The sequence below is a fragment of the Idiotropiscis lumnitzeri genome, chromosome 6 (genome assembly GCF_059441095.1).
Source record: "Idiotropiscis lumnitzeri isolate Australia: NSW breed Sydney's pygmy pipehorse chromosome 6, RoL_Ilum_1.0, whole genome shotgun sequence".
NCBI lineage: Eukaryota > Metazoa > Chordata > Actinopteri > Syngnathiformes > Syngnathidae > Idiotropiscis > Idiotropiscis lumnitzeri.
This window is the reverse complement of record NC_142396.1, coordinates 5,304,295-5,318,298: the sequence shown is the minus strand read 5'-3', so window position 1 is coordinate 5,318,298 and position 14,004 is coordinate 5,304,295. Positions and strand designations below refer to the sequence as shown.

The 14,004-nt window shown below is 40.2% G+C and overlaps 1 protein-coding gene across 6 annotated transcripts in view; it reads right to left on the bottom strand.

The window, feature by feature from the left end:
* Nucleotides 1–14,004, bottom strand: part of cacna2d1 (calcium voltage-gated channel auxiliary subunit alpha2delta 1) — a 69,151-nt gene that overhangs the window by 15,988 nt on the left and 39,159 nt on the right. For 2 of the 6 annotated variants that reach the window (XM_088297789.1, XM_088297788.1), the window contains exons 11-26: nt 11,384–11,542; nt 10,531–10,635; nt 9,997–10,075; nt 9,859–9,908; nt 9,686–9,775; nt 9,345–9,416; nt 9,170–9,250; nt 8,973–9,047; nt 8,348–8,407; nt 6,823–6,879; nt 6,643–6,714; nt 6,494–6,555; nt 5,481–5,557; nt 1,775–1,835; nt 1,569–1,660; nt 184–265 (exon numbers count right to left, since the gene is read on the bottom strand). In XM_088297789.1, the coding sequence (XP_088153915.1) occupies nt 184–265; nt 1,569–1,660; nt 1,775–1,835; nt 5,481–5,557; nt 6,494–6,555; nt 6,643–6,714; nt 6,823–6,879; nt 8,348–8,407; nt 8,973–9,047; nt 9,170–9,250; nt 9,345–9,416; nt 9,686–9,775; nt 9,859–9,908; nt 9,997–10,075; nt 10,531–10,635; nt 11,384–11,542 (1,274 nt within the window). Of the gene's footprint in view, nt 1–183; nt 266–1,568; nt 1,661–1,774; nt 1,836–4,667; nt 4,698–5,480; nt 5,558–6,493; nt 6,556–6,642; nt 6,715–6,822; nt 6,895–8,347; nt 8,408–8,972; nt 9,048–9,169; nt 9,251–9,344; nt 9,417–9,685; nt 9,776–9,858; nt 9,909–9,996; nt 10,076–10,530; nt 10,636–11,383; nt 11,543–14,004 lie in introns of all 6 variants that reach the window. The other 4 variants (XM_088297794.1, XM_088297790.1, XM_088297792.1 and 1 more) reach the window with 3 other exon arrangements.

The window sequence follows — 14,004 nt, the reverse complement described above, 5'->3', positions numbered from 1 at the left end:
TTTTGAAAGGATTCCTGGCAGCGCTACTTGTGTCTGGTAGCAATAAGCGTCGTTTGCTTTGCGGTTAAGCTAGGTGCGCAACACATACACTGACTATCGGGCCAAAAACATTTTGTTACAAAAACAGAATGCATGTCACAAGACAATGCAGGACGGCTGCAAATACGGGCGAGTCCTACTCACACTTTCTGCTCTCTCCACAAGTCAACCAGCTCGGCTGTCAGGCCTGCATCCAGGATGAGTCGACTCACAAGGGATACATTGCCTGTGATTGGAGACAGATGCCGTCTACATATCACGCGTGTCACAGCTTCAATAGCTCGGCTCGCAAGCAAGCTTGTGATGGCAAAATGAACGGAAGAAAAGCAAGCAACGATGTCACTGAAGGCTAAATGATTGTAACATTTATCACTCTTTAATAGTTTAGACCAGGGATGTCCAAATTTGTTCCACTGAGGCCCACATACAGAAAAATAAAAGAAAAATGGGTGCGGTCACATGCCACATGCTAAAATGGATTCAGTACTATAGGTCAGTCCTGGGCAAAGTACGGCACTGGGGCCACATCCGGCCCACTTACAGTCTCTTAAAGGCCCTCACAGTGACCACAAAGTCACAGTAAATGTAAAATAAGTGATGCTTTTATTTTGAAAGTTGTGCTTCTAATATGTATGTATGCAAAGTGGCGAGCAAGAAACTTGTGTGTGAATTGTTGCCAACCAATGATGTTTTTGGTCGATTTAGCAACTCCCAGCAAGCAACGTTTTTTTTTTTGTTTTTTTTTTTAATAAGAGACAAGCAAAAATTACAACAGTGTGATATCACGTATTGGCCAATTGCGATTTGTCTATATCAGGGGTGTTCAATCCTGTTCCTCGAGGGCCTCTGTCCTGTCTGTTTTCCATCTGCTGCAACACACCTGATTCAAATGATCAGGATCGTTATCCAGCATCTGCAGACCTTGCTGATTAACTGATCCTTTAAATCAGGTGTGTTGTAGCTGGGACAGATGGAAAACAGGCAGGATAGTGATCCTTGAGGAACAGGATTGGAGACCCCTACTCTCGATACTAAAACGCTTCAACTGTGAATGACTCCCAGTCAGACTTTGGTCACCCCTGTTTTGGACTCCAAACTTTTCAAAGTCAGCAGCAGAGAGTGACCTTGGCTCCAAATGGATCAGGGATAGCTGCCACCATTAGCAGGAGGATAATGGCGCTAAGCTATACCGGCCGATGAGATCCATTAGATGACGACTAATCAAACCCGATGAGTCACCTCGTAGAATGACAACACGGAGCTTCTAGGAAGCTCAGTCGATCGGGCCTGATGTCACCCTGCTCAGACCTGACTCATCAAATGAGCTGCTCTGCCCTTCAGATGCCAAGCACAGGGGTGAAGATTGCACAACTTCAAATGTGAAAATAGACTGTGACGCATGCACACACACACACAAGTCTCACGTTTAAACGATTGCACTCAGTATACATTGATGAAGGCCGAAACACCATCAGTGCGAGTATTTAAAAAAAAAAAAATCAAAACACTGAGAGAGATGCATGACTCACATGCATCTGGAGTGTTCCTATCAATGTACTGGTTGAAATCGAGGAGAAACTGGGTGTTGTTGAGCGACAACGTCAGCTCTTTGCAGTACTCCCTGAAGAAACAGCAACCGTCAGTTTCACTCTCGGCACCACGTTTGCTCCGGCATGCGCAACGCTACGTTCAGAGTCCGGTAAAGTGGGCAGGGGACGGGGCTCGGCACACTCACCGTGGAGCGATGAAGGTGTGACCGAAGTTGTCGAAGTTCTCCATCTGGAGGGTTTCCATCACTTTGGAAAACACACACAAACGCGCGCACCCCCCCCCCCCCCCACACACACGCACACACACACAGATTTTATTTACATCACTTGACTAGCGGTTTGGTCAGATTCAAAAGCCCATATAGTGATAATTTGTACACACACACACAAACACACACCCACGCACGCACACACACACACACACACTTACGCACACACAGTCCCACACACTTATTTTGTATTACTTGACCAGCATTTTGGTCCCCACAAAAATGTGTATGTGCAATTTATGTTCCCAGATAATGACAATAACGTGTACACACACACACACGCGCGCACACAGACACACAAACACTTAGATGACAAATTGGACAGATATGAGGTGCTGGATAAAGAGAGAGTGGTAAATACTGGCGTCTCATAAGAAATGAAATACTTGCCTATTTGCCCTGTGGCCACCATGAAGAAGGAGGAGAGGAGGAGGAAAGTGAGAAAGTAGTTGGAAAATATTTGCTTATCAACTAAAATATCAGAGCATGCATCGAAACAACAGTCGTAAACATGAAAAGAAAAAAATAAATATCTCCAAGCTGGAGAGGAGCATTCAAAATCTCGTAAATGACAAGACAGGCGTCACTTGCTGTCATTCACGAGCGTGTACTCAGTTGGCGCGGTGGCGCAGTCTGCAAAAGCCATCAACGAACGGCCCACTTTGAACATTGTCATGGAAATGTGCTGCGGGATGAAACAACATCCTTCGCGTAAAAAGATGACAGGCAGATTTATTGGCTAGCTCCACCGCACTGTACATAGCACCCCCTGGTATAGGAACGCATGTTAATTTAGTACTACTTGGAGGGGGGGGGTGGGGGGGATTTTTTTCTTAGGGAGATGTTAGTGGTGGTCCGGCTGTGGCGTGATGGAAAATTGACTTGTGAATATGTTGTATTCAAATAGCTGGGTCTCTGGCGTGCCTGAAATTCAGTAGTGACGGGTTGATCCCCATTAATGATTTTTGCCCCTTTTCTTGAAGACAAAAAATGAAATAAAAATATTGATAATATAATGTAAATATTTTTTAAATATGTATCAATTTTTATTTATTTTTTTTATTTTATTTTTAATCCGGCCCACCGAACTTGAAAAAAATTAAATGAATAAACCTTGTTAATGTTTTATTTTTTAAATACTGTGGATTTTCAAATACATATATATATTGTTCACTTTCACTTTCATTTAAAATTAAATGTATTTTTTTTCTCAGACGAGGTGAGGTTACCAAAACACTCCATCCATCTTCTTCTGGTCCGGCCCCTCTGTCAAATTTTAGAACCCATTGTGGCCCGACCAATCAAAAAGTTTGCCCACCCCTGATTTAGAGTCTTCCATTAACCTAACATGTATGTTTTTGGAATTTGAGAGAAAATCTGAGTACCTGGCGAAAGCCCACACAGACATGGCGTACAGCGGTCAGGCGCTGAAATGGTGATATGTGGGTGTTGAAGATGGCTGCCTTGATGGCCTGGACAGGAAAATTAACCTATTTTCCGAAAATTCATAATGGCCTTCCCGGCCATGGAGTTCGGTGATTTCCCGATAAAAATACAGACAAGCTGTAAGGGTTGGCAGCTCCGCACAAAACATTACCCATTGATTCTCATTAAAAGTTTGATTTGCCCAAAAGCTCCTCGTCAAGACAAAAGATACGACCGAGGTGGGCCGCAACATTCCAGTGCCCGACATCACATCACAGCTTTGGTACGTTACACGCAGGACTTTGGTGATTTTTAAAAGTTGAAAAATAAAATAAAATCTGGACACATCTGGTCAGTTGACGCTTGTCATGTTTTACACAGTTTCTTCTGGAATTACTAATTATCAATTTCTAGTTTCACATCTTACGCTTGTGCACACTCATTAACAATACAGACGAGTGAAGACGTCACTATTGCGTTATTGCTACCGGTAGAATAAAAAAAAAAAAAACAAAAAAAAAATATTGTAAATATGAGTAATGTTAGCATTACTGTAAGACTGCTGTTATTGTATTGGTTTTTTTTTGTCTGCTCCAATTATTGACGCAATACTCTAACTCCGCCCCTGGTCGTCATGGTAACGAAAGCATGATTTGACGATGACCGCGTGCCCGTACACAAAATATCACAGGATAGTGCACAAACTGCTGCTTCCACAAGTTGAAATGGTTTATTGTCGTCATAGGTCAACACTTATTTTATTTATTTATTTTTTCATACACTGGGCTCAATGTAGTGGCTACGCCCTTCGTCGTCATAGGAACAAAAGCGGGACCCAGCAGTAGGCTGTAAGGGGGAGTGTGTCCGTGTTCTACAAACGCAAAGATCTTAGATCCGTGTTTTGTCACAGACAGCGGTGTTGTTAAAGCGACTGGCAACTGTTTTAAATTTGAAGGGGGGGAAAAAAAAAAAGCACAATTTGTCTCCTTTAAGATGGCTGCGCGCTGAATTTTCGAGTCGATGCCTTAACAGCACGGCGGATTTTGAGCTCTTTTAACGGCCTCGTAAACGTCGACGGGCTCTTTACGGCGGCAAGGGATCGACACAAGGGCCAAAGCACTCAGTCAAAATCTCATCTACTGGGATAACTGCGCCATTAGCCGAACGGCTTTGTAGAGACACATCAAAGTGATGAAAATCCACTAGAGGCAGATGTTTTTTTACGCTGAACTCGCTGTTTTTTGACCGCTAATAATATCCTACGAGGCATCCTCAAGCTGTAAGTAATTGTCAACAGAGCGCTAAATGGAATAATCACGCAGACACGTAGAGGACAAAAGCGTGCAAGAAGCCGAAGCAACACATCGTTACGAAAAAAAAGGACAGAAGAGGGAGTACTTGCCCCAAGATGAAGCTGTAAATGTCCAGCAGAGAAGAGACACAAAAGTAGCAAAGAATTTAGTAGAAAATCGTACCTGAAGGAATGCACAAATCAATGCAGATTTTTTTTGTCTATACCTTGAAAACAAAAGTAGAAGTTTTAGCTGTTATAAACAAATATCTACCGTCCTAACTATTTCTAGTAAAAAGAACCGTAATGCAAAACTCTGTGGATTTTTTGCATGTTTATAAGCTGGGCACTTGACCCTTTTTTTGCCGGTTAGTCCCCCGGGACTGAATTCTGTGCCAAAAACTGCTTTTGTCTGAATTAAGATTTTGCTGAACCCCAACCCAAGGCTCACGGACCCCAATTTGAGAACCACGGGTGTAAATAATCAACATCATTTAATCTCATTGTTGCTGTCTACGTTTTGTCCAAACTGGTTGGAAAAGTTGAGCGCAGGGAGACAAAAGCGATAGAAGCCAAAAGCCTCAGAGCAGGTCAGAACAAAAGAAAAGGAGGAAGGCAAAATAAGTTGAGGGAGGATCAAAAGAACTTCAGCGCTCGGGCTGGGTCACTGGGTCACAAGGGGTTCGTGTGTTTGACTATGCATGGGAGTGCACGGCCGCTGAGCAGCGGGTTACACTACAAAAGAAAAAGCACGTCGGGGATGCGGCTCACAAGGAGCGGCTTGCGGTTCCAGCTGGGAAGCAACAGTGGTGACCCGATGAGAATTTGTTCGGGAGTTGCTTGTGAAAGGCCAATAAAAGGAAATGAAAATGCAGTTTACTTGATGATGGATGGTGTTGCACTCACACATTGCTTGCTGGATGTCATCGCCCAGCTTGGCTTGAATGAAGTGCTCACTGTAGTTCGGCAGAACCAGAGCCAGGCTGCACAAGAAAGCCACATGACAACTTGTTTATTTGGTTAGGGAGACGCCGGTGTTTGATGACCAGGATGATGATGTCAATGATAGTGACGCAGATGATTTCACGCAAGTGATTGCTCATTGACGGAAACAACAATGAGGTTGCTGTTGATTAGAGATAGCCCAATATGGTTTTTTTTTCAGAGCCGATACCGATACCAATTATTAGTAGTCAAGGAGGCCGAGAATGTGGAGCAGAGATTTATTTTCCGTAAAAGAGAAAATATTGTGCGTCAAAATTAAAAAATATATATAACTCGTAAATTGGTTGAAACACAATTAAAGATGTTAATAGAACATTTTTTCAAATTTGCATAATATATATATATATATATAAATATATATATATATATATTTATATATATATGTATATTAGTGTTGTCAAGCAATTAAAATTTTCAACAAATTATTCGCCAAAAAATTCCATAATTAATTGCGATGAATCACATTTTTCAACTACTATTTTTTTGTGAAGCTTTTAACAGATATTTACTTGAATAATATCTGCGAATTAATGTAAAATCACCAAATATGACGTATATTTTAATTCAAAGACTATTCTAATAACTTTCTTTGATCCTTGAATACAATCTAAACAGAGTTATCTTTACAGACATTTTTCTTATCTCAAAACTTCTACAGTACATTTAGTTGGAAGCACCACACTCCAGCAGTGTTGGCTTGCAAGGCCCAGTGGTAACTAGAGCAGGGTGTTTTGATCTGAGATGAAGTGCTAAAGATGTACAGCTAATACGGTACGGTAATTGGAATTGGACTTTGCAATTTAAGTAAATAATTTTTGAAGTAACTAAAACTGAGTTAATGGATGATGGATAGTGCATAGTCTGAAATGTAGCACAATGAAAACAGCATCTTCAAGAGAGCTCTGCTGACTCACCTGTAATCGGTTCCATTGACCGGCGCCCAAGTGTATGTTCTTACTCCTCTATCAATGTATCTCTGCAAGATGATGTGAATATCAAACTGTAAATCAGCTGGATAAAATTGAAAAAGATTTTTTTTGTAATTGAAAATCAAAACTCTGACCTCGTCCTGAGTTTTCACCAGGGTCTGAATAGTGCGCTCACCCGTCTCGCCATCGATCATCATTCTCCTGATCTGCAGGGTGACATTTGCACCATTTCAGTTACTCACAGGTACTCTAAGAATCACGTCGCAGGATGGTTCCGCTTTTAAAACAACACCATGGTTGCTGCCAAAAAGTACCTCCACTTTAATGTCATTCTCCAGCTCGGCGTCCAGGAAGTCGAGAGTAACCGGCTCCTGGAATTTAGGATTCTACAAAAAAGAACGTGGTGGTATTTTTATTGTGCGACTAATACAACTCATGGTTTTACTTTTAAATTGTTTGCTGATATTATTTTCTTTAGTCTTAGCTTATTTTGTTGATAGAATATCTGATACTATACGCAGCATAATGAAGATCTTAAATTTGGCACTTTGTCCTGCACTGAAAATCCAGGTTTCATAATCCCACAGAAACAAAATTGAGTCCGTACAGCAGCTAAAAAACGGTACACAAAATCATCTGAGTGATATTTGAGTAAAACTTCCTTACTACAGGGTGTCCCAAAAGTCACTGCGATTTTTTTCTAATTCGTTTCAGGTATCATTTGGACAAATTACATTCGATCAGAGGTTTTCTGTCCCCAAATTCAGCTCGGTGCTAGTTTGAGAACCAGTTTTGATCAACCTGAAATTGGTACGGGTAAAGTATCACTCTCTGAAGCATTTGATGAATCAAACTTGCGCATGTTGAGGTCCCTCCGAACTTATCTGGCTTTGCGTGGATGGCTGCTCTAAAAGTTTGCTGTTTTCCTCAATGGCAGTAGCAAGCATTCAGCTGTCAACAACAGATCCTTGCCATGAAAACCGTTCTGAGTTGGAGCAGTTGTGATGGCTACGAAGCATCTCCAACTGGGTTTGAACTGTAGCGGGGAATGAAAAACTTTTGCAATTCTGCTCCAATGTTAACGGAGCAAGGGAATGATTCACTTGCACAAAACTACTAAGCTGTCAAATGATTGCGTAACATGAACAACACCTGAAACGAAAAAAATTTGGGAGACACTGTCATGTGCCATGTTTAAAATAACACACATCTGTGTGGTTTTATGGTGGTATAAAATGATGCTGCTATTCTAGTGCCTGCGTATGTGGCAGATAAGACAGTGCCAGTGGGATGATGGGACATTACTGTCCTAAAAAAAAAAAAATCATTAAACTTACGTCATATTAAATGCACAGTTAAAATGTGTGTAAAATGTTCAATGACACGTCGAAATTGCATGAGTTCCTTACGTTTGGCGGTAAGCAAAAGGGAAAGAAAAGTGCAATGAAAGATGACGCGTCTCAGCATGAAAATGAGAGAAGGGGGGGGGGGAGAATAAATGATCAAGGGCGAGCAATGGTGAATGAGACAGAATAAGACATCAAATATATCGAAGGAAGACGAGAAAGGATGAGAAAACTACAATGGATGATGAAAGGAATTCGAAGATGGGAGTAGAAGCAATAACATTTACAATATTGCAATAACGCAATAAGTAACACTAATTGTCTAATCATAACGCCATCCTAGAAAGTCACATTGGAAGTAAACTACAAACCAAAATGCTAACGCTAACTAGGTTATGCTAAAAAGAAAACTGTGGTAAACTATGTAACGTAGACATCCAGGGCTACTAAACCGAATGACTACTTTTATGTGCCAAACCCCGAAAGATCTCACCTCATGAAAAGTGACGGCATACTTATTATAGAGTCTGAGCTTCCTCTTATGGATCCTTTTCTGGGAAAATCATGATAAAGGTTTTTGTAAAATTGTTTTCAATCATAGATGACGCTTGCTGGAGTTGTTAAAATATAAGAGTGGCAAAAAAATAAACGTAACTAAATAAAGCTAATCGTAACTGTTCAGTCTTGATATTCTGAGCTAAAAAACCAAAATGCATGAATAAGCTTTGCTTCAGCTAAAGGCTGAACATTTCCCTTGAGAAATAGTTGAAATGCCCAGTTCTTTCGCTTTTGTCACTTCCGGTTCTTGTTCAGTGCGCTAATTCGCTAGCTAACAGCTAATCACAGTGCTCATTTGAACCGACAGCCCGACTGATTGTACACGTTGAATCGGTCGATCAGACGCCACAACAACGGCGGAGACTTTCCGACGTGGCGCACTACCCCAAACAGACGCCGTGTGTACCGACTTTCCAAAGGCCGACGTCAGAACTATATTCATAATTATAATTTTAACGGCACTATTTGTCTATTTTTAGTGCGACATAAGCTAATGGTTAACATCAGACTGTAGTCAAATATCCATTGGAAGCTGTAAAGTGTAATCTCGTGAAGCCTACCTTTGGCTGGAGATTGGGGTGCAACAAGACATAGCCGTTTGGATCAATGGCAAAGTAGTATCCATTTGGACCAATCTGACGAAGAGAACATTTAAAAGCAGGTTATCATTATTGTATTCAATAAATATCAGAGACGGCGCACTCAAATCATATAACTCGACTCGCATTGCCATTTTTAGGACTTCAGTTCCACTCACTGTGAAACGTGGCGTGAGCTTCTTGATGTCATTCAGTGAAACGTCGATGCCCATCACGCCAAGGATGAGTTGATTCTGATGCTGAGAGATAGAAATAAGGGAAACACATCAACTGGCCTCTAACGTGGATTCCTGTACATTTGTGATCTGTAATCATGCGTCAACTTCACCGCACCTCTCCGTTCCTGTCTCTGGTTTTGGTCTTATTGAAGACGGGAAGGGTCCCGGTAATGACCAGACCGAGTTCCTGAGTAAAATATAAACACAACTCCGACTATGTTATCATAAAAAAAATATATATGTCTTGTTTATAAATATTTGGGTCTCTAGACTACCTGCCTGCTCACCTATTAAGAGTAAAATAAATAATAATAAAAAGTGACCATGAAAACTAAATTTGCACTGGGTAATTGCCACAGTTTTGATAATCCCACCATCGCTATCATCTTGATTTAGCACACGTTGTTTTATCTGATCAGGTACATTCAGACTTTACAGTGCAAAATAACGTCACACCAATGCATCGAGGTACACGTTGGTCCACTGCACTTGTTTGGCCTGCTTGTCCGCAAGAACCATGGGTCTGCCCAGGACATCCAGGTACTCCTAATATGGACAAATTAAAAAAAAAAAAAAAGTCACATTTGGAAGTGGATGATGCTCATGTATAAAGCATTCAATAAAATGACCTGTGTGTTGATTCTTATGGCGCCAATGGAGGGGATCTCATAGAAATAACCTGTAGTGAATACAAAAAAAAAAAAAAAACACGGAGATGGGTAATGTGGGGCATATTGCGGACAATGTGAATGCGCATGATGCTGCACCTTTATTGGAGCAGGCCATCCACTGAATGGGTCCTTTATCGTAGTTGTGCTGTCCCACGGAGAAGGTGAAGATCCTCACCTACAACATTATGATGTCCATTTTGACCCAAGTTTCCTTAGCATGGCTCCTTTCTGTCTCTATAAGCCCTACCAATAAGATGCAAGATCGCATCCTGTATTAAGCAGAACATGCCTCCTTCTCAACTTATTTTAAAGTGGTCTCAACATCCACACAAACTTGTTACTAAAGCTTCTTTAGCAGTCTAGAGGAAGAGAAAACAAAGCGAGCTGCGTTACTCAACCGAAATGACAGCGTCAGGATAATTGCAATTTTTGTTGTGTTTGGAATAACAAGTAATGAGTCAGGCAAGGAATAAATCAATAGAAAATTTGAATGGCTTTTTTATGTCAATATATATGTTGCTGTATTTGAATGAAAATCTCCTTAGATTCTGAAATGGTCCCTAAATCCACACAATTATTATAAAACCTTTATACTACAAGCATTTCAATGCTGTCATGTGTGTCACTAACTTTTTTGTCGCCGTTGTATTTCTCCAGTATGGCCCGTGCTCGCTCTTCTCCTCCATCAGTAAACAGCATGATGATCTTATTACAGTTTGCTCGGCTTATATTTGTCTGTTCACACACAAAAACATGGACAGGACTTAAAGTTTCAGTTTTTCTCATTTAATATGACCAAGTCATTTCAATTTTGAGTAATGTATTAGTTAAATGTAACGGTAAAACCACATGTTGTGGCTGAACTAAAAGGCGTTCTAGTTGAAGTAGCAAATGTATCCAGCAGATGGCAGCAAACATCAGGACAAAACTCCAATTGTCATTCCCTCCACCATTCATCCAGCAAGCCATCGATAGAATAGATGACTGAACGCTTATACTCAAATTGCATAAAAAAAAAAGAATAAAAGTAGATGTGTAAATTTCATTGAGTAGGTTGATGATTTGAAATCAATTAAAAATGAATAGAAATTGTGACATGCAAATATACCCTGCAGAACACGTACTGATGTAGATATAAAGCAATAAAACAAACAAATTGAAATTCTTAAATGTTTAAAAAAAAACGAAACTAAATTGCATACGATATTAAAAGAAAACAAATATACCAAGATGTACTAGAGCTACACAATCACTTGTATTTGTAGGAAAAAATTCCAACTGTTAACTGAAATTGAATAAATTCATTGAATAAATTAAAGGAAACTAATTACATTATTTTTTTATTAAATACATTTATTAAGTAATATATAACAAAACAATTAATGCTAATATTTTCCATTGGTGAATTTATTCTTATTTAATCCCTGGAATGAAACACAAAACTGAAATGAAGAAAAAATATTGAAAGGAAGTGAAACTTTACCGCAGCGAGCTGCTCAAATGCAAATTCAAATCCCTTTGTGTAGTTGGTGATGCCCTTGGCCGTGATGTTTTGCACGGCATCCTTCAGCAGCTTCTTGTTCCTCACGTTGGCTTGAACCAGATGGTCAAAGCACGCCGTCTTCTTCACCATGGTGTTGAACTACAAAACAAAAGCCAGGGCCTAATAAGTGACACTGCGCACACCCCAAAGACGCACTACCATAATTAGAGCGTAACGTTTGGCTCAGCGCAATTTGGAATACATTATCACATGTGCAACATATGTGTAAATGAACTACAGTGGAGTACGCACACACGCATGCATACACATGAACACACACTTCACTTCCACCTGGCCTTGGTTGTTAGGAGCCATTGGAAAAACAGACACATTCATCAAGCCCTGCTAATTGCTTCACATCCTTGGAGCGCCACAACTCGGTACCCATGGCAACAAGATCGGAGCTACACTATATGGGAACAAGGTTATGCAGCAACACCGTTGTTTTTGTTTTTTTATGGGGAATAAAAAGGCGAGGAAGCCTCGTTTCCACACACACAGCTCAAGGTCCTTGACACAAGTCGGTCGTAAGTGGGGTCCCTTGGGGAACGGCGAGCCGTACGGATTTGGCAAAAAAAATGTGCAATGAGTTGCACTTGGAACATTCTATTCAGTGATTCTTCTGCATACCACTAGAGGGAGTCAGCAACCCAATAGTTCCCTTGTAATGAATAACTTCCTTAAACTTCATCTTTATCATAAAATTACTTTATCTTGGAGAAATAGACCATTATTCATTATTCCGAAAAAAAAGAGACGTTATAAATGTATTTGTGCTGGGAAAAAACACTTTATACTTATAACAGTCCAGGGAATATTTATAATTCTGAAATTTTCTTCAGTTTATGCCCTTGTATCTTTATGCAGTTTGAACATTTAATTATTTGATTCTTTCTACAATAGTCCGCTTGTTAAAATTGGATTTTATTCCCTCATTAAACTGACTTTAACTCTTTCCGCGCCAAAATAATAGAATACGTGATATTATACTCCCAAAAATTGTTACATCTGTAATTGTAGGTACGGGTAATTCATTGCAAATGGACTGTTCTGATGTTTGGGTCATCTAAAGCAAAAAATTATTAGGATCAAAGTCACTCACATGCATAAAGTATATCTTTACAAATTAGGTAACTGACCAACCCATTTTTTACTGCTGAGTATTTAAAAAAAATATGCAGAATACGATAATTTAGCTGGAACTCAAGACCCAAACATAGATGACTTTTTTTGGCATTTAGAAGTACACGTGGTAGTTTGGTTTAATTCGTTTTAAAACCATGACTATCCTCTCAACTCGTCAGGGTTTCTGTGAGTCGACAAACAAAAACTCATGAACAAGCTGGGAGGCAACATGATGGCTGACCAAAAAGTGTGTGCGCATAAATGTGTGTACACCAAATAAAGAAGACAGCAAATAGATGTTTGTATACACAAGAGAAGTGCACATAATGGCCTGCGTTGTCACATAATCTATTAAAAGGAGGATGAGGAGGAGCGGTAGTGTAAATAGGAAATATGAGGAAATTGGGAGGGTGTGTCATACATTGTACAAAAAGAAATGAGTTCATTTCATGAGATCTGTCATGTTTACACAGATGGTGATCCGGCAATCAGGGAGGGGTGCTGTGTTTTATATTTAATGCAAAGGCAGCCATCAGACACTACGTCGGTGGCCTTTCAAATGTGAAACGGAAAACAAAGTTCGAAAAGACTAAAAGCCAATGTATTGGACTCAAAAGTTAAATGCAATTGAACTGTATTAAGTCAATCAAAAATATATTACGCAGGTTTTTGTTTCTGGCATTTAAAAAACAATGAATGCGACTCAAAAAACACAATTTGTTGGTTCAACAGATGCAATTCAAAGTTCGACTGCTCAGGAGATTAGCTTCCTCGTGTTTGCATGAGCAGTCACGTTTGTGGCCGTTTTAAGGCTGGACATACTTTTCGTAAATCAGGCTCCGAGTGAGCAAATGAGATAAAAACTGAGAGAGAAAAGAGAAAACGCATGAAATAAGGGACTCGGTAGGAGTACGCAACAGGAGTTCTTCTGACCTACAACAGTTGTCGAGGGAGTGCATACGTCTCTGCCTATGCTTGTGCGTGTGCGTCTCTCCTTTGACCAAATGCCAACTTGGTCCCTTGGCTGCTGTTAATGAGGGAGGATTCATTGCTAACATTAGAGATTAATGATAGCATGTCAAGCCCCGACCGACATCTGCAGGTGGCATGCACCAGTGTTAGAGGTTTTTGAGCGAGTCCGCGGATGAAAAGACAGACGTACTGAGAGGGTGACACCGAGACAATATGGTGAGTGCGACCTAATATGCTGCTAATTGATTTTTGTGCAGGTTAGGGAATAAATGAGGTTGATGAATGCTCACCCCTTAAACGACCCAATCGGCCAATCGGTGAAGCACAATATTAAAGCAAATACAGTCAAATGATCTTTCACCATTGAAATGAATGGAAATGTTCTTAAATCATTCCAACCTCCTAAAAATAAAAAATTAAAAAAAATGTAAAAAGGCAAATAGCACTCGAGAACATTGTACTTC